The following is a 25,503-nucleotide window of genomic DNA, read 5'->3' on the forward strand; positions in this document are numbered from 1 at the left end:
TTTTATTTATATTAATTAACTGTGTTTTATTTTGATTTATTTTAATTAATTATGTTTTATTTTTATTTATTTTAATTACTTGTGTTTTATTTTTATTTATTTTAATTAATTGTATTTTATTTTGATTTGTTCTAATTAATTGTGTTTTATTTTCATTTATATTAATTAACTGTGTTCTACATTGATTTATTTTAACTACTTGTGTTTTATTTTGATATATTTTATTTAATTCTGTTTTCTTTTGATTTATTTTACTTTCAGGTAGACTTAAGAAAGAAGTCGTCCGCCGTGGGATTTTCGTATCGTTGGTATAAGAATATTTGGATATCTAAGTTAGTTGTAAGAAATTGCGAAAGGTGGATAGATGGAAATTGTGTTAATACGTTTATTAGTCATCGAACAGAAGAATTTGCGATCATAGTTCCTTCGGTAATTGGTACCATATTTGTGTAAAAAGACCATTGTCTATGTATCTATTGCGCAAACGACAAATTTTTGCTTTTTCATTTGCGAATATGAAAAATTGGAAGCAATTTTTTAAGATATAAAATCTAAAAGCGCCACTGGTCGAAGAAATAGTGATATTCAGCGTTTAATTGCAATTTTAACAGTGTTCGGGTTGTTTATTGTTATTGTCAATGGCATGGGATTAATCTTCGTTCTTTCAGCTACAAATCAAGTGGTTTATCTAAACGAAAGCTATCCGTATAACGGTGTAAGAGCTGTCTAAAGTGAACGAAACGGGGTACGCATGACGAGATACAGTGTCAACCATTGCAAATAAATGTGATTGTAACAATGTTCTTGTAATTACTGCTTCACAGCCGATAGAAAGTACTAATCTAAGTTCTTAATGCGTGACGAGGAAGAATGATGCCCTTTCAGTGGTGTAAATGCGAACGAAATCTGTTGCAATTAGGATTGTCGCTTCATAAGGGGTTGCGGTAATACAGGCATAACTAATTTTACTAATTTTGGGGTTCTGCACTATTGGGTCTATGTATTAAGTCCTAAGGACCATTTTGAGACTAATGACGTTCATTTTAAGCGCTTAATTATTGAGATATTCGCATTTTTCCATCATTAGGAATTTTCACTTACCTGTCGGTATGATTTGGCTAGCAGTTTGAGCAAATTGCCACGGGTGGCGCCACCGGTCGCAAAAATAGGGGTATTCCGCGTTTAAATGCGATTTTAACAGTGTTCCGGTCGTTTATTGTTATTGTCAATGGCCGGGGATTAATCTACGTTTCCTAAGCTTGAAATCTAATGGTCAGTCAAGACTGATAGCTGACCGTATAACGTTATAAGAGATGTCCAAACGTGAACTAAACGCCGAACGCATGACAAAACAGTGACAACCGTTGTAAACACTTGTGACTTTAAGAACGATCTTCTGATAATTATTTCTTAATTGATGGAGGGTATTAATCTACGTTCTTTAAGTTACAAATCGAGTGCTTGGTCAAGACGGAAGCTGTCAGCATAACGCTGGAAGAGTTGTCCAAAGTGAACTTGTATCTCAGTAAGTTCCCGTACGTAACATGGTCTTTGAAGTTTTGAATCGAACTTATTCTGATCTTGTACGAAGTATGAAACATGGAAAGAAAATTAGTAATACTGTGAATGAAAATTAAATACAAAATGAATGAAAGTATGAAAAAATTCTTAAAAACAATGTAAACAGGTGGGGATGTATGCTTTCTCGAGTGAAGAAGCAATGATGAGTTCATAATGGGATAATTCTTTCCTTAATTCACTTTGATGAATTCTCGCAGAGATGATAATGGGGGCGGTGTTGGGGACAGAGGTGGTGGAGGTGGAGGTGGAGGTGGTGGTGGTGGTGGTGGTGGTGGTGGTGGTGGTGGTGGTCCTGGCGGCAGCCCGCAGCAGTGTGGTAGTGGATGTTCCACTGTGGAACGTGTTGTTCACGAACGTTCGCGATGAAGTTAGTTAATGCAGACGTTGCTCTTGATGTTCACCGTTGGGCAATCGTGTACCGTTTTCGCGGCATGTACGTACAGATTCGAACCGTTTGTCCGATCGGTATTTCTCGGTCTTCTCGCGGATATGCTTTGATTTATTTGTTCCTTCGATTTTCAGTCCTGTCAAGAAATTGACGGTCGGTGACGTACGGTTTGTTGTGCTCATGAAACGAAATGTCGAAATCAAAAGCGAGTGATATCCCGACGTACGAAAATTCATTTCATTTTCGATGCAACAGTAGCATCGAAACGAAGTTCCAGTGTGGTGACTCGAACAGGGTTTCGCTCTGATGTGCGAAGACAAACAGTATGTCCATCGAGAAGGAAAAAAGAAGAAAATTGTTCCAGAGTGTGTACCGTACGACACCAACGACGAGATGTTTCCTTTTCTTGCTCGGTCTAACTGTTGGATTTTGCAACGGGGTCCAAACGGGTGTGTGTGCGTGTGTATAATGTATCTACGCGGTAATTTGTTTCTTTTTTTTTCATTTATCCAAAATCGCGACAATCCTATCTTGTTCACACTGGCAAAATGAAATTGCAACTTTGAAAACGTGCGTGCACCATACGGCAAGGAAAATACATAGCAGCTCTTGTCGTGAATGAAGTTTCTTTCATAATGAGATATGCTTATTGTTGGTAGGCTTATTCCATAGGATAATTTTTAACGGACACAAAATATATAGATGCATGTGTGTGTATTAACAACACGAACATTTTTCAACAGTCCGAAACGGATCGATAACGAGGCGTCTGGACGGTTTTGGAAATGGTTAGATACTCTATTGACCGTCTGGCAGAACCATGCCGAGCATGCGCGATAAAATAAACATGGATTTATAATGTATTTGTCGAACGCGTAATTCTTGTTTCGACGATATAAGGAGCAGGGTCGAAAGGGACACGCACGATTGTTGTCGTCGGTTCCATTAATTGGGCGTCTGCATATCCAAAGACGCGTGACATGTACATGCACATATGTATATGTATAGTACACGTAGTATACAATACATATGTATAATACGTAAACGCTGGTTAATCGAGAACGCAATCGATTTGGTACAGCACTGCATGTGAGATTACGTTACAACAACAACTCTCCCGCGCTTTACACGTACATATTCCGTATTTGCATATACTTATGTACATTATATGTCTCCGCTACCAATTACCCGTATAGATGTAAAATCTAAATAACAAATAATATTTCACGACTTTCCATGAAAATGGTGCTCGACATAATCCTCGCTCGTTACAAAATACATAGAGAGAGTATCGCACGATAATATACATATGTACTTGCCGGCAGATGAATGAGTCGTATACGCGAGAATACTTTATTATAAAAAATCGATAATAATTAACACGTTATCTAGGTAAGAAGTCGATGCGAAAAAATTCCCTATTTATTAGCAATTCGAATTTTCTTACAGATACGGAGGGATTCGAACGGGGTTGTAAACTCGAAGGTCTGCATCCGCTCTTAATCGTTACTTACAAAAATATAACTATATCCGTGAGTAAAATTACGAGTAACACTTCCAGTTCTAGTAAAATATTTTTTGTTGAAATGTATAAATGTGTATATACACATGTAATACGCGCTTAATCGTTACGCGTCTGTTGCCTTGTTCCTTTAGGTAGATAAAATCAGTGTACCGCACGGAGAACGTGTGACCGTAAGGTGCAGAGAACTAGGTAAATACAAGCTCATCGGTGATTCTTTGTTGCATTGCCGCAATGCGAGCTGGAATGGAAAACTACCATCTTGTGCCCCGACAACGGCGATTTCGAATTACACCGGTGAGTAATTTCGTACGTAGTCCCAATATTTCGGTTTCTTCTACCGACGTTGGTCCACCTTGAACGAAGATAAAGATTTATTAATATGTAACATTATAATGCGAACGCACCAAGCAACCACCGAGTGCCCGCTCGTGTTCAATTGAAAAGTTGCATTTACTCGCTAGTTCGTATTCGTTGAGCGGTATGCAAGTACATATCTACATACTTATGTATCATATATGTATGTATGTACCATATACACTGAACGAGAACTGACAACGAGCGAGAATGCTCGCTCCTTTGATGAGTTTGCACCTTTAGAAGATTCGATGAATAAACAAATATTCGAGATTCCTCGAAGCTCCTCCTGATGGAGATAAAACCCCGATAGTCGCTTATGTATTCTCCTCCGATGACTGTTCGAGGAGAAACAGAAGATGTGCCACCCACGATTGTGTTTGGATTACCAACCGGTTCGGCGGCCGTAGAACCATCCGGTGCCCTCGCTGTATTTCCAGGAAGCATTCTTCACCTCGAATGTCTTTTTGCTAGGAAACTCGGTAATCCAGAATGGACATGGACCTCGACATTTCGGCAATATTTGACCGGTAAGTGATCGTCGGTGTTCGCTGTCAAGGGATCAAGGTACGAAACCATTGATCGTTTTAAAAATCGAAAAGTCGATTACGATTAACTTACCATAGAAACAACGCCATCTCTAACTTTCTGTAATCTGTTTCGCATAAACAAGCCTACAAGCCATTGACTACAGATATTGTACATGTATATATGATACACATATAATCTGTAATCACTGCCTAGGCCTCCTGATAGCCGATAACCTACACATACATATAGATACATATGTAGGTCTGGGTTAGGATGAAACGCTTGCTCTTATTGAATTCCGAGTCGCAGAATCGAGTGCAATACTTTTAAAAAATCTTGAAGAGGTCTATTCAATTACACGTAACAATGTGTCGTGTAAGAGTTTAATAATTGTAAACTAAACGATTCGGAGTTCTCAAGTCTACACTCTGAATTAGGTCTAACCTTTTACGAAATTGCATAGGATCTTACATATATGTATGTATGTATGTACACATGTACAATATGTTAAAGATATTATGTATAGGTATAGGTATAGGTATAGGTATAGGTATAGGTATAGGTATAGGTATAGGTATATGTTAACGATATACGAGCAACAGACGGTTAAATTAAAAACATTTTTATAATACGCGACATGTCATGTGATACTCTAACTTTCGAACTTTCAAGAAGAACACATATAGGTAGAATTTAAGTATACATATGTACAAGGATAGATACATGCAAACGATCGACGATGTTTCGCGTTTTCAAAGCTTGAAACTGTGCATTTAGATTTACAGCTAATAGCGAAAGATTGTACATATGTATGTATGTGGAAAAGACTTACACACATATGTATAGGTATGTAGAAATATGCGAAATTAGTCGCGGCGCATCGGAAACCAACGAACGTTACGTTGTAGCGATTTCCGTTCGCTGCAGGATGGGCGATTGCAGCTCGTGAAAGAGACTGGAAATACCGGCTATCGATATATTATGCAAAAGCTCAAGATTCCGGCGTGTACACGTGTTCCACGCCCCGTGGACTGTCCAACTCGATTCGTGTTCACGTCGTGGGTAAGTGTTCAAGTTTGACTGTCGTGTTTTGCTTTTCGAAAGACAGATTACCTATAAGAATAATATGTTTACATATTACATATGTCGGAATGGAATTTATTGAAAGGCAAACTAAGCATTTTTATAACTTTATTACGCGCCATTGCAGACGTTCAATGTCCAGTTTTGACTCCACCTGAACCGCCATTGCTAGGAAAAATCGAAGGCGCGCGAATGGGGCACGGAGCAGTATTCGAGTGTCCTATCGGGTACAGACTGGAAGGTGCGACTGGTATAACATGCCAGTACAATGGTAAAAAATGGGGAAAGTTTTCTAAATGATAAAAACTTTCTTGAATATGTTTCAATTTCTGATTAAATGCAAACATTTCGTTACAATTATTCTTAGGTAAATGGTCTGCCGATATACCGCGTTGCGAAACGATAAAATGTCCACCTTTGGACACTGTTGACGATACATGGTTACAGCTTCTCGAATACAACAATACCTTTGATGGTAAGGCTGTATTCGCTTGTATGTGGGGTCACAAGCTTTTGGGATCCCAAACCATAGAATGCAAAGGGGACGGTTCGTGGAGCGGAGATATGCCGAATTGCGCTGGTAAGCCATGTAATTTTTATTTCTTATTTTCTCTTCATTGGAAAAAGAATACGGTACGGCCCGTATAATTCTAATATGAATGCTTAATGACCGTTCTACAGAAATCACCTGCCCGGGACCATCGGTACCAAAAAGCGGACGCATTATCGAACAAACCCATCGTCATCATAATTCCGGAAGGAGACAGTATCGCAATCGGGTGCACAAAGTTGGTGCACTCGTTAGATATGCTTGTTTGCCAGGACACCAACTTTTGGGCGAGGCTTCCATAATATGCACTGAAAATGGAACGTGGTCACACATGTCACCAGTTTGTAAGTTTTTTTTGCCTTGACCGTCAAAAGAGCCATAAGATTCATAATTATAGGTACTCTGCAACAGTGTTACACAATTTCAAGCACCTGATGAAATTCGTTTCTTACGATTAATATATTATATTTCCGGTATACTCGACAAGTTCTAAACGGTTTACAGGCAAAGTAAGATGCCCTTACCCAGGTGATCCACCTCATGGACGAATCGCACCTCTCAAGTTTTGGTACAAACCTGGCGATAACATACAGGTAATAAAAGATTCGGGTATTGATTCCCTTCTGATTTTTATTAAATCGATGCAATTAACTGTATTGATCAGGTTACCTGTTCACCTGGCTACGTAACACCACTGGAACCTGTTAGGCGACCAACTTGTCGAGAAAACGGTATATGGAGTGCACCACCACCCCCTTGCAGGTCATACAAAGACGTTTAATTCGAAAAAAGGAGTATAACACAACGAACGGACTTGACTTGTACGGTGCACCGTTAATAATTGTGCAAACTGTATCAACGTTACAAGACGCGTAAGGCATGATTTGTGTGAATTCAAATCAAGTAACTAACGTGTTACCGTCGAGAATACGCATGTTCTAGATTCTAGAATATACATAGGTATACATATAAGATACATATCAACCATGACCGAAGCCATGTATGAAAAATTTCTGTACACTGTTTTATAATCTCACCATGAACGAGAGATGCATATGGTTGTCTCGTGTGAAAAAAAAGTCGAAGAATGAGCTTAATAAGAATATGTGTGTGTGTGTGTGTGTGTGTGTGTGTGTGTGTGAAGGAGAAAGAGAGATCTACGTATATGTAGATGCGCAATAAATGAATGCGATATGCGTATATAGATTGTTCGATGCCTGTTTCTAACCTTTAGAAACACGACGTAAGTAGGTGTTTGCTGCGACTTTCTCCTTGTACATGATATTATACATCTTTGTATGTAAAGTAAAGTTGAGTTATTCTCTGAAATTACAAGTTTTTAAATACGTTGCAACAAATGTTCTTGGTGTCCCGTATGAAGAGGCAAATTTTTATTTTTCAGACGCAGTAATTAAACTGTTGCGAGTCTCGACCGATTGCCAAAAAATGAATTAATATCGACACTTTTATAAATTCTGCCTTTAAAATGTTCCGCAGCAAACGGATCGAAGTATATCGTGGATTTAGGGACGGCAAATGGACGACAAAGGATAAACTGGACCAATATCGAGGAATTTTAAAGTTATACGGTAACAGGAAATATATGTACATATATCCAGAATAAGACAGCTGTGTGACAATTGAATGTGTGCTGTTCGCATTTTCAAATAGAGAATTCCTTTCCTTCAGCTTTCTTATAACTTACATAACGATACAAATCCGGAATATTGTTTATTATGTTATTATGTACTATGTACACATATGTTTAGGGGATACGTGACACCGCGAAGTCGACATTTGTCTTGTCAATCGGTAACACGACAAATATGTCGAAACAATGGAGTACATCATGGTTTTCTTATTCTTATTTACGTCTCGTTCTGTTCACATTCCTCGTTAGAAACGTACGAACGGAGTCGTTTTATCAGGAGTAGAATTCATTCTTCAAAATTGTAAACAGATCGTGAAAAGAAGTTACGACTGCAGGATGCGGCAAAGTTGAAGAAGAGAATATCATGGCAATTGGGTTCATTTCGGGAAGATGTGAAAAAGTACCATCAACTGGTAAGCGGTAGCAAAGATCGTGCGCATAATTTACTGCAAGATCGCAAGGATTTGCGATTAAAGTGCCGTGGCCAAAGAACGGAGGTACGTTTCATTATTGAAGTAGAGAATTCTGCGGTAATTAAAATTCGATAAATGTAAAAGAGACACACATTTAAATGAAAAACTCTTTCGCGAATGTAGCACATTTATACGATTATTTATGAGGATAATCATCAGAAACGTCGTCAACTGGACAAACTTCGTTACGAGAAAAGAAGAAAATTGAAACGTTGCTTCGAACTACAGGTACATACACATACAGTATGTATGTATTGACCGATGTCACGTGCATAACTTGTACGGAATACGATATTTGTATGTAACACAGTTGGAGCATGCAGAATTGTTTGACAGTTACGCGCGAGAACGAGAGGTGCCATGGACTCAGGATCTAACGCAACAACGGCTGGTAGCACGTTATCAACAATCTATAGCAAAACAAAATGCAGCGAGGGCGATAAATATAACATACACCTCCATGCTCGAAATTTTACGAGAGGTACACCGAGTTAAAATGAAGTTACAAAGTACATGTAGTATGAAATAGTGTACATCCCCACCCTCGGACTCTCGGTCTAATTTTCTCATTCGTACATCTTGTCGAGCACACAGGATGCAAATAATTTGGGTCAATTTTTTCGAGTAAAAGTTCGATTCACCCGGAAGTACTCCGCCGCTCACCGCCGATTTAGTATGTAACTTCTGTAATCCATAACTATATTGTATCTATATGTACGTACGTAGGACGCGGTGCATTACGAAGCCTTGTTGGATTTGTTGAAGCAAGATCGAAGAAGTCAATGCGAAGTGATACTCGCAGCAACGATAATGGGACAACTCGCGGTTGAAGAGTCCGACGACATAGCAGGAAAATGTAAGGAAATTACTCGAAAAGTTTGGAACAACATGAAAGAAAGAGAACGTTCGTTGGCGTTTATTCGCGGGCAAGTCGAAGATCTGTGGTCATACGCGCAATCGTTGATACGAACGGAAGTAAGTTCCATCGATTAAACAGATCGTGAACAATATGCAAATTATAATGTAGAATTTAGGATTAATGTAGAGGAAAACATGTTGAGCTAAATAAAGACCACCACTGTATACATTGTGTGCTCTGTCACAACAAACAGAGCGAAACAATGTTCACCATGGAAGTTAGACGTGCTTCGATCGCATCGAATGGATCGCTGGAAAAGCAAATAAAGTCTTTGGAAGGAGTATTTGATAAAGTTAAAGAATCGTTGCTCGTACGATCCTATCGAGAGTTACTTTCAAGGTATTAATATTGATTTGTGCATTATCACACTTTTTACGCGATATCAACGAATTCCGAATACAGTGTCCGAGAGCTCGAAAAATCTAGAAAAGCTGGAAAATGTAGATACGCACGAGGCTTGAGTTCTTCCGTTTAACTAATTCCTCTGTTCTGCGTCTTGGATAATGTTTACTAGGCTAGAAGAACAAATGAAACAAAGAACGCGATTATTGGAACAATTCAACCGAAATGTAAAGGAACGCGACTCGTTATCGAGTCAGAAAAATGAAGCTTTATCCACTCTCACGGAGATCGAGCACACTATTGTGGCTGGCGTGGAAGAGTAAATAATTTTCCTAACACTTGGCTTTTTTTAATTTAATTTTCATCGTTAATCGCAATCCGCGTATGCATATTTGTATCGAAAACAATTATATCTATGTACATATGAATCTCATTCGGTAATCTTTGTTTCCTACTGATCCTGTTCGTTCATTCATCTGCAGATATAAGACTGATAAAAGAACGTTACTGGAACAAATCGTGATGCAAAAACAGCGTCAACTTGAACATAAGAATTTAAGGAAGGTTCGTGGTGAACTGTTAATGGATATACGAGCGGCATTACAAAATATGGTAGCGATGCTAGTTTGTGTGAGAAGGGGAACGATTAGGACACCGAAAAAGCAAACCGATAAAAGACCGACGAAGGATGGAAAGGATGATACGGAAGAACTGGAAGCCGTTCTACCGATCATGGAAAAAATTGAAACGGAAGGTAAACGCTACGACAATGATAGAAAATCGTATTTTACACGTACGTTTATCGTAACATTTGCTCTAGGTTTAGCATTATTATCCACCGTAAGTCGGAAAGTAGGAGCACTGTTTGGAATGAGCAACTTCGAATTCGACGAAGATAGAGATGATAGAGCGAAAGATTTGTATCAAACCTACGTCTCTGATTATAATTCCAGATTAAAGTATAAAGACGAAGGAGTAGAACCAACGGGTAAGTCATTTGAAACGTGATTTATAGTTTTGAACTAACGAACGAACCGATTAGCTTCTCTGCTAAATCCGCTCGTTATCTTGAGCTTTTTACTATCATATTTATGATCGACTGTACTTTCAGGTCTCATCGTCGAGCACGAAGCGATTGATTCCTCGATACTTACGAGGGCCGACATCAAATTCAGAAGCAGACAAGCTGTTGAAGCTTATGTGCGATTAGAATGATAACTTCATTGTACCATCGTCTCATTTAAAAATCATAACGTCACGACATTGATTTGTCCTAAGGATCATGTATAAATTAACGATGCTCGTTTGCCTTTTGCGTGGTACTCGTCAATGGTTTATTTACAAAAGTCTTCTGACAAATCCGCAGAGCAACTGTTGGATACAAATTCTTTATTTTATATCATTAACTCGTCCCCACCCTATACGTTCTTTTTTCATTTCCAATTTGAGCCAAGAAGGTAAATTCTTCTCGAAAGCACAAGCATTAGGATACTTGAGTGGTGGTTTTGCTTCTCTGAAGGGATGAACATTTTTCATCTTTCTCAATAGAAACTCCTTACTTATTTCTTTAGGATCTCTGTATTTGTCCAAATAAAGGTTAAATGGTTCTTTCAAAGGAAACCACGTCTGTGGTTTAATGTATGGTTTTGGGAAATCATACTGAAATATTGGTTCCTCTGTGTCTATGCAAGAAAAGTTACAAAAGGTGTAATGTTAATTCTCGAGTATTAGCAACTCTATAACATAAAGAAATTGTTACAATAAGCATACGCACTTAATGATGAATGATAAAATTTTTTTACTGTAGGATCCCAATCGCTTTGAAAAAATGCTAATCCAGCAGGGGTAAGGTTTTCTTGGTGTTCCCGATAAAAGTTCAATGTATTCCAATCACGCTTGTTCAATTGTAAACTACAATAGAAGAATAGAATATAAATTGTGTATCCTGAATCAAATGTCAAAAATTGTTTACTTACCAGGGATATGGTTTTTTATACTTTGTATAATCCAAAGGTTGGTTTTGTTTGTAAAGCATAAATATATAACGATAATAACCGACTCCCCTACATGGAATTGGTTTTAAATAATCTATTATTTGTTCACCATATTCTATATTGTTTCCAGGAATGTTTCCCCTGCAGGGGGTAATAACAATAGATTTTAATCTCGTAGAACAATTATTCCTGTTAAGATAAATCAATAAGAATTACACACACTCACAGGAACCAATGACAATATTCATTGTTTGAATTTTGCAAGTTGCCATCAGGTGTACTCATTATTAAAGTCCATAAAGTATCTGTTTCAGCTTTATATTTAATAATTGGGGGTTTGTCTGCTTCGCTAGGTTTTATAACATTCCCTGTGTAAACTCTGACTAATGTATCATCGTTTGTATTATAATCGATCTTTAATGGTACAACAGGCATAAAATATGCATCACCAAATAAATCTTGAAAGATCCCATAATGGTAAGCAATTTTATGAACATGAATCGGACCCAATGTATCTAACCATGTTTCTTTCACTTGATTTAGATCAACAGACACTAAAAGAGACAAACGTTATTGCGCTACTGTGTAGAATTCATAGTATCATTTATGCATTAAATGTTCTTATTTCCAATGGGAAAAGTCCTACTAACATAATCTTTTCCTCGATTGTCTCTCTGCTTCAGGATTCATTCTTATAGCCTCTTTTTCAGCCATCCAAATCTCTGTTGTTCTCCTGGAACGTTTTGGAATAGAAAAGCCAATATTTACTTTAAATGACACCGTTGGGTCAGTTGCATTAAGAGCTAAAAGAAAAATTGTTGATAAAACATTCATTCTAAGATCATCGTGTTTCACTTACATTCGAGTCGCTGTTTTAAAGTATGAGCGATCATCGGTGGCTTTCCTCGTATACGATGTCCATGTCGAATTTGTTGAATACGATGTTTCAATGACGGAGAAAAATCATTCGCAAAAATTCGAAATATCGTGGTTGCCATAACTAAATATTTAGACGAAGAATTTCAAACAACTGTTATAAAATACAAACGTTTGATCATTGATGTTCTGTATGGTAAAAATTGCAAAAAATGGAACACTCAGTCACTCACTTCTCTGCTTTTGTAATTGTAATGCTATTGTAAACTTCGGAAAAAAAAAAACAGTTGAGATTATGTACTTTAAATCAATTGTATAGAATAGAGATGGCGTGCAAAATCACTAACGGTGATTTATCACAGTGATCGCCGAATCACGATCACGATCGTGATTTAACTTCATTCACGACCGTGATTGCGATTTTTTTATCTTGAGTGAATTTGCTCACTGCAATCGTAAGTCATTAATCTTTAAACAGAAAAACGTATTCAATATGATTTTACGATGAATTACATTACTGTGTTTGTAAAAATCAGTAGAAAAAACAAGAAATTCTAAAAGAATGATTTGCTAGGTAACATGTAGATTATAATTTATAATCATTAATTTATTCATTATTCTTCATTGTTTCTAATTATTCCTTTATACGATATAACTCGAATTTTTGTTTTGATGTCGTTAATATAAAATATAAAATATACAGATTATGTGTCGCGTGTAAAGAACTGTTAGGTTTCTCCACCAATCAGAAACGATCACGAGAAATTACGAATCACTGTGAAAAATTACCGTGATTGAGAACGAACGTGATCGAATCACGAGTGATTCACAAGTAGCAGGTCACATCATCTCTACTGAGAACGTGAGGTCACGGAGCCCCCGGTGGAGGCGCCATAAACCCTGCACGGTGAGAGCGTGGGGTCACGGAGGCCCCAGTGGAGGCGCCATTGATCACGTGGGATGAGAGCGTGGGGTCACGGAGCCCCCGGTGGAGGCGCTATAGACCCTGCACGGCGACCCCGGTGGAGGCGCCATTGATCGAGTGGGGTTAGCGCGGGGGTCACGGAGCCCCCGGTGGAGGCGCCATAGACCCTGCGCGGTGAGAGCGTGGGGTCACGGAGCCCCAGTGGAGACGCCATAGACCCTGCACGGAGGCCTCGGTGGAGGCGCCTTTGATCACGTGGGCTGAGAATGTGGGGTCACGGAGCCCCCGAAGCATGCTGAAGAGACCCCGTGTGTGTGAGATGTATGATGTACAATTAGAATTTCAACGATTTATAAATAAAAGTACACACGGCTGAACTCAACGATAAATTTATTAATAAAATTATTTACAAAACTTAGGATCGATAAATTAAACATCAAAACTGAACATCTGAAATAATCAATAAATTATTAACAAACTTCAATATTCAAAATTAACGCGCAAAACTACAATCAAGTCCCGACATACATATTTGTTTATCGTGTATATCTTATATGACGGATATTGTTTGGAATTTATACATATGTTTATGTTTATGTATTTCAAATTTTATATTAAATATTTAAATAAATAGATAAAGTATAGCATTGTATTTTATTGTCTCTCAACGCAGAAACAACTTTTGTGTTGGGTATCAAGATTAGGAAAATATAATTCAATACAAGTAGTTATCGATACTTTCGTTTCGATACCTTTATACGTAGAAGTAGTTATGAGTAAAAGTATCGATTCAACCCTAGTCACGTCAGTTTTTTCCCTAGCGGAAGCCGAATTTGTTCGCGAGAGTACAAATGGGAACAACAAAAGTTTGTGCTGCCCCCGCACGACATCTATGCGCATCGAGACGTATATTTCATACGTGATGTTCGGGCAAAGAGATCGTTGAAAAGTTCTGGCTCGAACGTTCAGTTCGAATATGGCAGACTGCCATTGGCAGGTAGTAGTTTTGCGGTTTCGCATTCATCGCGACTGCAAAAGTTTCAATGTCGAGGAACGGAAGATATGAGTCGTACTAAGATTACGGGAACGAATGTGTGTATGGTACAAAGAAAATCGGAACGTTCGAAGTCTCTTCAAGGTGATCTTTAACAGGTAAGCGGAACCGTTTTCAGTACAATTCAACCCCGTTCTCTTCGATTCATGGTATACACGGAGATATATGCGAGAATATACGAACTAATAGATCAACGCGGACAGTTTGTTCGCAGTGCTCTTAGTACTTGGAACAAACCAAGAGAACTTTAGCTTGTCGCGCGTTGTTGTTAGACGTACTTTGTTTCTTAAAAAAAAAAAACATACGGAATTATATTCACTTTTATAACTATACTGTGACAGTGGTGTAATGGTTGGTATAGTTCAGGCAGCAATGACGGCTACAATGGGGATATAACAATGGGTCTCGTTTCCAGTCAAGTTCTACCGTTCTTTTTCGAATAGTTCTCGCCGAAACGATTCACCGATTTTTGTCCGATAGATGTTAACCCATGTCGTTAATGTGTCGATCCGACGAGTGTCCTTCTGGCGCGTGGAATTCATAAAACGTTGTCTTTATGTTCTCCTTTTATAACTATACCTACGTCTTAAAACGATAAAGTAGAAAAATTGTTTGATAGCATGTTTGGTTTTATATAAATATTGTGTATGATGTAATGAAGCTGTACACAGGTATTTGTGGAAATCATTTAGGAAAAATTTCAGTAAAATATACGAGGAGAGGAACGCGGATTTTTAGAGAAAAAATATATTGATTTATCTTTTCTGAAACAAACACTCTATCAAAGTATGATATACATATACATATGTATTCTGTTGCAATAAAGGATTAACAATTAACCCCTTTCATTCCCACTATAGTCATGTGTCTCTATGTATTATAAATTACAAAATAAAGTATTGGTATTGTGTATTTTTTTTATATTTGTGAGTTGTATCATAGTTTGTTTTAGTCTTCCATAGATGGCTGACACAAATTTGAATATGTATACATTTAAAAACTTACTAGTAAAGAAAAATATTCTTTTCCTCCGCTTCTTTTGTTTCCTAGAATTCAAGTCATGAGTATTGTTAACAATACGATAAAAACTTATAGAGTCCTACTTTCTTTGAAATATTTCAAGAGAGTTTAATGATCAAAGGTAAGATAAATGGATTTTATTATATATAATACCTTTATAACAAACATTATTATTATTATAACTGTGATAAAAGTGAAAAATTTATCAAATGGCAATGAATGAAAAATGGCCTTACAGGCTTTTAAAATGTTAAAACGTTCTTGTGAATCACACACACACACACACACACATGTCATGTAGTATAGATGAAAATGGAAAAAAGATATCATTTTGTAATTGTTAAATAATTTGAGCTAATGAAACGGCTAAGATCAGTTAATTGTCTCTCTATGAATACTGTTAATTTTTTAACATGTTCGAAACTGACGACCCAACTGATGAGTCATGATCTAAGTCAATGACTTACCATATAGGTCATGCACAGATTGTACGTACACATTACCCGATTCTGGGGATGGTCTTGTAATCGTACGTCAGTCTGAAATGTGTTAACACATAAACAATAATGCAGTATATATTATAAATTCATCAGTTTAAACATTTTTTTTAGTTACAGCTCGATTAAAGAAGAATAGAAGAAATGGATGGTACTAGAGCAGCGGAGATTTTGCCTTTGCTTCAAGAGCGTCTGGCCATATTACCAGGTGGTCGAGATCGTAGAGGCGGACCGGTACTTGTGTTTCCTACAACTCCTAGAAGAGAACGTGCAAAACCTGAAGATTATCGTCGTCTGTTGCAATACCTATTTACTGTACCTGGCGAGGAGGCCAGGAGTTTGCGTTTCACTGTGATTGTGGACATGCGTGGTGCTACGTGGGACTCTGTTAAACCTATTCTCAAGGTTGTATATTATTCTATCAATTGACATTTGAGAATCATAAATGCCACTTGTACGTATTATATTATTGTAACTTGGTCAAACGCTTCAGTTGTTCGCTTTAATACAATGTACTTCTTATACATGTTGCACGAACGATGGATTACTAAGCCATTTTAATGTTGAAGATCAAAATTCGTCTGTTTAAGGTGTTACATGAACACTTTCATCGTTCGGTTCATGTTGCTTTCATCATAAAACCTGAAAATTTTTGGCAAAAACAGCGAACTACACTGGCTAAACAAAAGAAGTATAATTTTGAGGTAAGCGAGAAACACGTAAACAGGGGGACGAGATTGATGAATTGTAATACAAATAACTAATGGAAGACTATACAATTTTAGATAAACACTATAAGCCTAGAAGCGCTGACAAAAGTAATAGATCCATCCCAATTGACTGGGGATTTAGACGGATCGTTGCAATACGACCATGCGCAATGGATCGATACTAGACTCGCTGTAGAAGATTTTACGTGGCAGGCGGCCGATCTTCTTGATCGATTAGACGACTTGCAAGAGGATTTGAGTCGCAACGATTTCGCTGACGATGTGGCTGGAGCGAAACACGGGATCGACTTACATAATGAAATGAAAAAGAAAATTATGAAAGTTCCAGTGGAAGAGATCGAAGTTGTCGGTCAACGATTGCTGACACGTTTCGATAATAGTAAGCCTTTTTTTTTCTTCTTTTTATCATTCTTAACTTATTGTTCTTATGAATTTTCCCTTCCGTTGGTAAATTGAAAAAAATTTGTGAAACGTGAAACGATTGGCTGGAAATTATTATTGTTATTGTGATCCGTAGGTATGGCTGCAACCAGTAGCGATGGAGGAGGTAGCATCGAGAGTGGTGCCATTGGCGGTACTGACCCTGATGGACGAGCATTGGCAACCTTGGTGATTCAACACTTGGATTCTGTGCATGCAGCGCAACAACATCTCTTGCAGCTGTGGCATATAAAAAAAATGAAGTTGGAGCAGTGTTTTCAGCTGAGACTTTTTGAACAGGATTGTGAAAAAATGTTCGATTGGATTTGTCATAATAGAGAAGGATTTTTGGCAAATTACGTCGAGATCGGTCGATCTTATCAGTTGGCGAAAACTTTGCAGGAAGAGCATAAGCATTTCACCATAAGTTCCATGAACGTATATGTAAACGTGAATAAAATCCTAACGATGGCCAGTCGTTTGCTCGAAACACAGCACTATGCTGCCGGACATATCAGAGCGGTGGCCGGTCGACTGGATCGAGCTTGGAAAGAATTTGCTGCGGGTCTCGATGAACGAACCGCGGTTCTCAGCTTGAGCGTTGTTTTTCATCATAAGGCTGAGCAGTACGTGGACAGCGTCGCTGGATGGAGTCAAGCATGTGACGCTGGGAACTTGCCTAATGAAATACCGATCTTGGAATCTCATATACGACAACATCAGTCACTTTACGAGGCGATGTGTCAAGCTTATACAGAGGTGATTTTACCATTCTTTGGAGTAAACTGATGAAAGTTGTTACTGTTCCTAATTAAGAAATGAAAAGAAATTTAATTCTCGGATTATAACTTAAGCATAACTCGAGCGTCGCGCTCGAAAGTGACGTCTTTTATATATATATATATATATATATATATATATATATATATATATATAATAGCATACTGAATAGAAGATCGGTATAGTGTTATTCTGATTTTTGTGCTATACAATACATATATGTAGATGCGATTTGATGAAAAAATATGTCTAGCATAATAATGGAGAATGATATTTGGCAGGTATATGACGCGTATCAGGCACTTTTGAGCGGACTAGGCTCGATGCTGCAAGTTTGTCACAGCTTGAGTTCGGCGCACGTTCCGAACTTGGACGCATTTCGCATCGATTATGTACGAAACAATTAATAATTGTTATTTTTATAGCTTCTAAACGGTGGAAGCGTGCTTGGTATACGGGTGTAATAAAACGAGTCTTTCGGTTACAAAATAAAGGGTTAGATGGTGAAAATTAACTTTTTTCGAACAAAAAGACGGACAGGCTCCCGTGTACGTCGATCGATGGTAACATTCGAAGGTGGACGTTTTCCGTTCTCTTTATCGCGTAAAAATCTACTTGCTCGATGTTCATTTTTTAACGACGTATACTATGAAACATGCGTAGCAGCAAATGTTTAACACGGTTTTGGGTAATCCTATTGTTTAGGTACATAGTACCAGTAAGAAGCTTCTTTATCAACTGGATCATCTCGTGCAAGTCTGTAATCAACCACAGGGGATAGACCATACATCCAGAAAACATGTACGTCTATTGGTGTGCATGAGTGTACATGTTCGTATTTGCGAACCAGTCTTGCTCGTTTACCTTACGTTGCTATGCGTTCGCGGACACGCTTTGATAAAATAAAAAAAAAAATCAGAAATAATAAGAATAAGAAGAAGAAGAAGAAGAAGACGAAAGAAAGAAAAAAAAAAAGAATAGAATAGATTGCATGCTTATTCGGTTGTTTCATTCAGTTCGTGCTTAAATCTGTTGCTTTAATTTTAATTGCATTTACGGTTCCTGTAACAATGCATGACGTGTCGAAAGAAGATAAGTAGATCGCTCGCTTTGTGAAAATGAAATTTTAACGATCGAATGGATAAGTTGGTAAATTTGTTTAGAGCCAAGATGGACACGGCATCGATGGGCATTCTGGTATGAGTGGGAATCCAGCTGCGGATTATAGCGAGGGTGCATCACACGTCTTGGCAGTTATTCATCAAATCTTAGGTCATCACAGAGCATTAGAAGCTCGTTGGCATGCCCGAAAAGTAAAATTACATCAGCGCCTCGCCTTGAGGTATATATATATATATATATATATATATATATATATATATATATATATATATATATATATCTTTGGTTTTTCCATTATGCTATTGTGCGATCTTTCAGATGTTCCCTAGCTGTGCTCAATTCCATTGGATACAATTATTGTTCTCAGATTATTTCAAGAAGATGTGAAACAAGTTTTGGATTGGTTAACGAACCATGGCGAGGTATTCATTAGAAAGAATACGGGAGTAGGTCGCAATCTTCAAAAGGCAAGAGTATATCAGAAGAGCCACGAACATTTTGAAAACGTTGCACAGGTATATCCGAATGACCAATCAACAGTATCGTTTTATCATTTACAAACGAACCGACAAATGTGACTTTTCTCAATTCAGAACACATATACGAATGCCACCAAGTTGCTTACCGCTGCACAAGAATTGGCGCACACGGGAGAATGTGCTGCTGATGAGATATATGCTGTCGCTCAGGAATTAGAGGCTCACGTCAGTAGCTTTGCAGCCAGAGTTGAACAGCGTCGACGAAGGTTGGATTTAGCGGTTGTGTTTTACACTCATGAAAAAGAGGTAACAATTCTATTGTCAAGATAACACCGGTAATAACTATAAGGAAGAAAGAAACAGTAGTAGATCATACTCGATAAATGTGACAATGCGTATGATCGTTTTGGCAGTTGAGCGGTTGGGTCGACGAATTGCGACAAGAGTTGCAACAGGACGAGGTTGCAGAGAATCTGGAAACAGCAGAGAGGTTATTGGAACAGTGTGCCCAGCATAGAGCCTCTTGCTTAGAAGCTTGCACATCTACCATCGTACAGGGTGAAGCGTTGCTTCGGGAACTACGTGAGTCTACTGATGCTCCCGACACTACGGGTTCTGTGAGTACTTTTCTTTTCTGATCTACCTTAATTTATCCTGAGCACACGCACGCATACGAGCTGAGAGAGACAGAGCAATGCTCCATTTATTTTTCAGATAACTGCAGTGGAAGCTGCGCTCGGTAGATTGTCTGGCTTAAGACAGGAATTGGAAGATTTATGGGCTACTAGAAAATTGAGACTCGAACTTTGTCTACGATTGCGCGTTTTCGAAAGGGACGCTCTAGAAGCAAGCGGTCAGTTAGAGATGTGGGCGCAAGAACTGCAAGGTCCCCCTCGAGAGGGATCTCCTGAGCAACTGTTACGTGTGCACAACGATGGCGTTGCTCATATGCAAAACACTGCTTTTCAGGTTCTGCAACAGGGACAAGAGCTTGCTCAGGTAAGAAGGACTCCATGAAATTGTTTGACAATTGAAGAAAATTTCAAGTTGGATAGGGGCTACATTTTGGTTTGTTGGTGCAGGTACTGGAACAATCTGGAGTTTGTATAATGGCAGATGGACAGCATAGCGCAGCGTCTAGAGTCCAAGTACTGCTCGAATTCTTAAACGAAAGGGAAATGGATGCGGAAGATCTGGCGGAAATGCGAAGGGTTCGGCTAGAACAAGCATCTCAATTGGTACAATTGCAAACAGACGCCACTCACGTCGCTAATTGGATACGTAACGGCGAAGCAATGTTATTAGCATCGTTGAGAGTTCCAGAAAATCTTCAAGATGCTGAGCAGCTTCGATTAGAACATGAACAGTTTCAAGTTGCTATAGAAAAAACGCATACCTCGGCTGTTCAGGTAAATTGTTCACTTGTTCACTTGTTCCGCGGACAGATGCATGGCACGCGCGCACATAACGCGAAGATTAATTATACATGTACTTTGGTTTTGTCGTAGGTGAAGCACAGAGCGGACGCATTGGTAAGCGCTAATCATTACGATCCGAAGAGTATAAGGGAGGTGGCTGAAGACGTGACCAAGAGGTGGCAACAACTGGTGACGTGTGCCGAGGAGAGACATAAATTAGTGACTGCTAGTATTAACTTTTACAAAACGGCAGAACAAGTACGTTCTGTATTAGACAGCTTGGAACGCGAATACAAAAGGGACGAAGATTGGTGTTCCTCTGGCGAGAAAGCGGTGCAAGTTCCGACACTCGTTGGTAAACACCAGGAACAGAAAGAAGCATTTTTAAAAGCGTGCACGTTGGTACGGCGAACTGCGGAAACATTCCTGAAATATACGAATCGTAGTCTGCAATTTTATAGTTATCAGGCAAATAGCACTGGTTCCGAGAATAAAGTTAAAAGTTAGTTTCACATTCTTTTGTTTCAGTATAACTTTTTACTGATCGATCGATTAGTATGGTAGATTTAAGAAAAAACGTTGTTGATAATCGAACGTGTTTTCTTGGTCTTTCAGTTTTTTTCGATCGATATTGATCGCGTTATTGAAAGGTTCCGTCTGAATGTACTTATATGTTTAATCCCTCCGTTGCCTCGTGTTACAGGTATTTTGGAGGAATTACTTTGTAAGGAGAATCGAGTGCTAGAATATTGGACTCAACGTAAGAAGCGTCTAGATCAATGCCATCAGTATGTTCTTTTTGAGCGCAGCGCTAAACAAGCCCTAGAATGGATTCGAGAAACCGGTGAATTGTATTTAGCTACGCATACCAACGTTGGAAAAAATCGTGTCGAAAACGAACAACTATTACACGAACATAATGAGTTTAAAGGTGCTGCCAAGGTAGGTTGTACTTGGTTTTCATCTTGTCTTCAAGTTGATGGACATTTTTTCTTATTTCTTCGGATGTGTTTCCTTTTGGCATAGGAAACGAGAGAAAGGGTAAAATTGTTAATTCAACTTGCCGATAATTTGGTCGAGAAAGGTCATGCTCACGCAACAGCAATTAAACAATCGGTTGCCGAAGTTGATCAACGATACAAGGATTTCAGTATGCGAATGGATTGTTACAAAACACAAATCGAAGATGATCTAGGAATTCAGTCCGACGATGGTCAGAAAGATTTGTGTATCGATCGCAATTCCGATCCGTTGCTCGAAGAGAAAATCAAAGGAAAGGACCTTAAGGAATTGAACGAAGAAAAAAGACGGTCAGCACGACGGAAAGAGTAAGTAAATAGTACATATATGTACATATATATATATATATATATATATATATATATATATATATAATACACATTGTTGTTGCAATTTAATAGATTTATAATGGCCGAATTGTTACAAACGGAACGTACTTACGTGAAAGACCTGGAAACTTGTATTCGTTGCTTCTTGGAAGAAACCCGATGCGGCAAAGGTAACGTTCCGGCGGGACTGCAAGGCCGAGAATCGATAATCTTTAGCAATATGGAGGAAATTCATCAGTTTCATAGCAATATATTTCTTCGCGAATTGGAAAAATACGAAACCATGCCGGAGGATGTTGGACATTGTTTTGTAACTTGGGTAAGTCTTCTCTTATTGGGTTTATTTAGGCGGTTGACTTTGAATGGTGATCGTATTTCTAAGATACTACTGTTTTATAATTTTACTTTAACGCGTTCGCTGCTGGCCAGAAAATCGTAAGTAGTTTGCCACTGTTTGCCACTTATTTGTAATCTATAGTACGCGTGCATCCACACACGTGCATAAACAAAAATATTGTAAATCTGTGTGACGGTGACTAATCGACACACTGTCGACACCTGGCCCATGGGGCAGCAAGACATTTGGCGGCGGCGAACGTGTTACGGAAATTGCGAATTTTCTTTTCACCCACTTCAGTTTCTAGCTGAATCTTCTTTTTTCGCCTAGGCGCCCAAGTTTGACATGTACGTGACCTATTGTAAAAATAAACCCGAAAGTAATCAATATTTGGTTACTCATGGTGGTACATGGTTCGAAGAATTACAAAGGAAACACCGTGTTGAACATCCAATTGCCGCGTATCTAATTAAACCCGTGCAAAGAATCACAAAGTATCAGTTGCTTCTGAAAGATCTTCAGGTACGTATCTTTCTTAGAACAAACGGGATCGTTGTTGTCTCTTTCACGTTCCTTTATTCTTCGGCGTTTATGAATATGTAAACGCGGCGTGACTGGTTCTAATTAGGACGCAATTGATCTTGTTTTATTTTATTTTCTATCTTCCGTTTAAATTTCCATTTCTTTTCCGTTATTCAACTTAGGCTTGCTGCCAAGAAGGACAGGGAGAAATAAAAGACGGGTTGGAAGTGATGTTAAATGTGCCTAAAAAAGCGAACGATGCCTTACATTTGAGTATGCTAGAAGGCTGCGACGTAAGAATAGATACTCTCGGCGATGTAGTACTACAAGATTCGTTCACGGTATGGGATCCGAAACAATTAATTAGGAAAGGTAGAGACCGACATATATTTCTCTTCGAGTTGTACCTACTGTTTAGCAAGGAAGTCAAGGATTCCGCTGGAAAGGTAGGCAATACGTATAGTCGTTACGTCAGTCGGATTTGCAGTATGGTGTGTTACACTTGTAAAGTCTAATAACTTTTTAGTCAGAAATGAAGTGTGCTTTCTTTACCGCCACAGGTAAAATATATTTACAAAAGCCGCTTGATGACCTCTGAGTTGGGCGTAACTGAGCACATCGAAGGCGATGAATGTAAATTCGCAGTTTGGACGGGACGAGCACCGACCAGTGACACGCGAGTTGTTCTCCGTGCTAATTCAATGGATGCGAAACAGCTATGGGTGAAGAGATTGCGTGAAGTTATCCAAGAAACATATTTCAGTTTAAGTATGCCTAAAAGTCCTGCTAAGAAGAGTTCGAGTCAACGTTCGAGCCGAGATCTCGAAGAATGCGCTTCTCTGGATGACAGCGTCGAAAATTTGGACAGAAACTCATTGGCGTCCTTTGGATCCACGAATACCACGGACTCTGATAAGGTGAGCAATTTTGTCTTCGAGATTCTAGAGCATTCGGTCTGAAAGCTTTTCTTTCTGTTCGTGTCTCGCGATAGAATTTACGTATTTGCGAATATCTATGTGAAGCTGATTTGCAATATGTGATAACTCTGGTAGTTGCAACTACATAATGTCTAATACAGTTGATAAAACGTACGATGAAAGATGTTGCCATCATAATTGCAATACATCTGTCATCGATATGTAGGAATCGATAGTCATTCGTTTCGAACACTGTTACACCGAGTCTAAATTGGTAATAACGACGGATTGACGAATATGGCACGTATTTTCATTATCTTTCACTGGAAACGGCGACGCACTGTGTGAATTACAAAGTGCCGTGATATTCGGAGTCGTGTTTAATTCGAGAGGATTCGTAACACACACAAAATTCGACTACATATTCGTGTGAAACATTGGCTCGACGCTTTGACCTTCTACATTTATTATTACAATTATTATTTCAACAACGAAGAATTAAGGGAAAGGTAATTCTTGGAAAAATAACACTTGCGTAATTTCACTTGTCATGTATTTCGACACGTTATCGTGTTACCAATCGCTCATTAATACAATAATTGTAGTAAACGATAATCGACAGGAGTTATAAAAATTGGTAAGGCGAAAGTATTATATAGTAGTAGTTGTAAGGATGATGATGAACAGTCTAATTTTCCCTTAATTCCTCTGTTCACTGGATAGTTGGTGTTTGATAATAGTGTGTTGGTAAACTGGACAGACATTGCCGGTTCCTTTGTCGGTCGGTTGGTTCGGTTGGTTCGGTTGGTTCGGTTGGTTCGGTTGGTCGGTTGGTCGGTCGGTCAGTCGATCAGTTAGCGAGCAAAAACAGTTTTGGGTGGGGTTCGAGAGTGGTCGAACGGTGAGCAAGCGCGTCGCGACGCGATGCGAAAGAGGGAAAAATGGCGGCGGCGTCGGTAGGGGTATGGGGCAAGGGGTGAGAAATAGATTGGTGGTGAGGTCGGTGGGATAAGGAAGGAAGGAAGGAGGGGCTGATAGGTAACTGGCTCAGTACGGGCGCGACACTTGGGTCGAATGGGTCCTCCGTTCGGCGGTGAGTGAGGCGGCTCCAACTAGTCGTCGTTGTCGTAAGCGGGTTTCCTTTTTTTCTTATTTGCTCGGTAAAGAAACACGGAACAAACCGGAAGCATGTCGTTCGTACGTATTACGACATCTTCGATCTCGTCTTTCGCTCTTTACATTTGCTTATCGTATCTGTACACGTGAACTAAGGACGGGACAAAACTGTCATGACGTCGCCAGCAGGAAAACCTGCAACCATCGTTCAGAAAGCTCGTAGGAAGATCTCATTACCGTGGTTCCATCAGAGTTCTGTAGCTTCGTCGCACACAGCCCTTTCTAGGCAACATACCATTGACACTCCGGGCTCGTTCCAGGCCCGACGTTTTCATCGTCAAACCTCTTTATCTCAGGTACTTCAACATTCGTCCACGCACACAACGTATGAGCGTTCCTGGCATTACATTTTGTCGTACAACCTCTCCTGCCCTCCCTTCTATGTACCCACTTACTCACCCACCCATCCATCCACCTTCCTTTCTTCCTTCCTTCCTTCCTTCCTTCCTTCCTTCCTTCCTTCCTTCCTTCCTTCCTTCCTTCCTTCCT

The 25,503-nt window shown here is 39.0% G+C and overlaps 4 protein-coding genes across 4 annotated transcripts in view; 3 read left to right on the forward strand and 1 right to left on the reverse strand.

Annotated features, from left to right (window-relative positions):
• The first annotated feature begins 2,241 nt into the window (after positions 1 to 2,241).
• LOC107193004 (locomotion-related protein Hikaru genki) lies at positions 2,242 to 6,925 on the forward strand. The gene is made up of 10 exons (XM_015582376.1): positions 2,242 to 2,418; positions 3,419 to 3,501; positions 3,626 to 3,788; positions 4,196 to 4,378; positions 5,307 to 5,441; positions 5,590 to 5,733; positions 5,830 to 6,042; positions 6,144 to 6,356; positions 6,517 to 6,605; positions 6,677 to 6,925. The coding sequence occupies exons 1-10, from the start codon at positions 2,295 to 2,297 to the stop codon at positions 6,791 to 6,793; spliced, it is 1,464 nt and encodes a 487-aa protein (XP_015437862.1). The 5' UTR covers positions 2,242 to 2,294; the 3' UTR covers positions 6,794 to 6,925.
• Positions 6,926 to 7,471: 546 nt separating this feature from the next.
• On the forward strand, positions 7,472 to 10,612 carry LOC107192980. The gene is made up of 10 exons (XM_015582349.1): positions 7,472 to 7,601; positions 7,973 to 8,160; positions 8,260 to 8,364; positions 8,447 to 8,617; positions 8,863 to 9,111; positions 9,249 to 9,394; positions 9,570 to 9,716; positions 9,880 to 10,151; positions 10,218 to 10,385; positions 10,509 to 10,612. Exons 1-10 carry the CDS (start codon positions 7,499 to 7,501, stop codon positions 10,610 to 10,612), a joined length of 1,653 nt encoding a protein of 550 aa, XP_015437835.1. The 5' UTR covers positions 7,472 to 7,498.
• A 100-nt stretch (positions 10,613 to 10,712) lies between these two features.
• Positions 10,713 to 12,570, reverse strand: LOC107192988 (39S ribosomal protein L38, mitochondrial). The gene is made up of 6 exons (XM_015582359.1): positions 12,251 to 12,570; positions 12,042 to 12,194; positions 11,618 to 11,945; positions 11,374 to 11,532; positions 11,172 to 11,308; positions 10,713 to 11,079 (listed from the first exon to the last, which is right to left on the reverse strand). Exons 1-6 carry the CDS (start codon positions 12,387 to 12,389, stop codon positions 10,787 to 10,789), a joined length of 1,209 nt encoding a protein of 402 aa, XP_015437845.1. The 5' UTR covers positions 12,390 to 12,570; the 3' UTR covers positions 10,713 to 10,786.
• Positions 12,571 to 14,187: 1,617 nt separating this feature from the next.
• The window catches only part of LOC107193336 (triple functional domain protein), a 25,321-nt gene continuing 14,005 nt past the window's right edge, over positions 14,188 to 25,503 (forward strand). Inside the window, exons 1-19 of the mRNA XM_015582743.1 lie at positions 14,188 to 14,344; positions 15,878 to 16,168; positions 16,354 to 16,467; positions 16,549 to 16,873; positions 17,012 to 17,673; positions 18,400 to 18,495; positions 18,858 to 19,036; positions 19,184 to 19,331; positions 19,410 to 19,601; positions 19,709 to 19,912; positions 20,010 to 20,294; positions 20,378 to 20,704; positions 20,804 to 21,215; positions 21,417 to 21,655; positions 21,740 to 22,041; positions 22,135 to 22,381; positions 22,730 to 22,921; positions 23,104 to 23,367; positions 23,482 to 23,838. Coding sequence (XP_015438229.1) covers positions 15,908 to 16,168; positions 16,354 to 16,467; positions 16,549 to 16,873; positions 17,012 to 17,673; positions 18,400 to 18,495; positions 18,858 to 19,036; positions 19,184 to 19,331; positions 19,410 to 19,601; positions 19,709 to 19,912; positions 20,010 to 20,294; positions 20,378 to 20,704; positions 20,804 to 21,215; positions 21,417 to 21,655; positions 21,740 to 22,041; positions 22,135 to 22,381; positions 22,730 to 22,921; positions 23,104 to 23,367; positions 23,482 to 23,838 — 4,806 coding nt within the window. The 5' untranslated portion in view covers positions 14,188 to 14,344; positions 15,878 to 15,907. The remainder of the gene's footprint in view (positions 14,345 to 15,877; positions 16,169 to 16,353; positions 16,468 to 16,548; positions 16,874 to 17,011; positions 17,674 to 18,399; positions 18,496 to 18,857; positions 19,037 to 19,183; positions 19,332 to 19,409; positions 19,602 to 19,708; positions 19,913 to 20,009; positions 20,295 to 20,377; positions 20,705 to 20,803; positions 21,216 to 21,416; positions 21,656 to 21,739; positions 22,042 to 22,134; positions 22,382 to 22,729; positions 22,922 to 23,103; positions 23,368 to 23,481; positions 23,839 to 25,503) is intronic.

The sequence above is a fragment of the Dufourea novaeangliae genome, unplaced genomic scaffold (genome assembly GCF_001272555.1).
Source record: "Dufourea novaeangliae isolate 0120121106 unplaced genomic scaffold, ASM127255v1 scaffold7, whole genome shotgun sequence".
Lineage (NCBI taxonomy): Eukaryota > Metazoa > Arthropoda > Insecta > Hymenoptera > Halictidae > Dufourea > Dufourea novaeangliae.

What these genes read in the sequence shown, in the direction of transcription:
- LOC107193004 (XM_015582376.1), top strand. Translation starts at nt 2,295, where the DNA reads ATGTCCATCGAGAAGGAAAAAAGAAGAAAATTGTTCCAGAGTGTGTAC. An exon ending in GATTCGTGTTCACGTCGTGG is followed by an intron (nt 5,442 to 5,589) that starts GTAAGTGTTCAA and finishes GCGCCATTGCAG; the next exon opens with ACGTTCAATGTCCAGTTTTG. An exon ending in TATAACATGCCAGTACAATG is followed by an intron (nt 5,734 to 5,829) that starts GTAAAAAATGGG and finishes AATTATTCTTAG; the next exon opens with GTAAATGGTCTGCCGATATA.
- LOC107192980 (XM_015582349.1), top strand. Translation starts at nt 7,499, where the DNA reads ATGTTCCGCAGCAAACGGATCGAAGTATATCGTGGATTTAGGGACGGC. An exon ending in TATCGAGAGTTACTTTCAAG is followed by an intron (nt 9,395 to 9,569) that starts GTATTAATATTG and finishes AATGTTTACTAG; the next exon opens with GCTAGAAGAACAAATGAAAC. An exon ending in ATTGTGGCTGGCGTGGAAGA is followed by an intron (nt 9,717 to 9,879) that starts GTAAATAATTTT and finishes ATTCATCTGCAG; the next exon opens with ATATAAGACTGATAAAAGAA.
- LOC107192988 (XM_015582359.1), bottom strand. Translation starts at nt 12,389, where the DNA reads ATGGCAACCACGATATTTCGAATTTTTGCGAATGATTTTTCTCCGTCA. An exon ending in ACAATCGAGGAAAAGATTAT is followed by an intron (nt 11,946 to 12,041) that starts GTTAGTAGGACT and finishes TGTCTCTTTTAG; the next exon opens with TGTCTGTTGATCTAAATCAA. An exon ending in ATTTTATCATTCATCATTAA is followed by an intron (nt 11,080 to 11,171) that starts GTGCGTATGCTT and finishes TTTCTTGCATAG; the next exon opens with ACACAGAGGAACCAATATTT.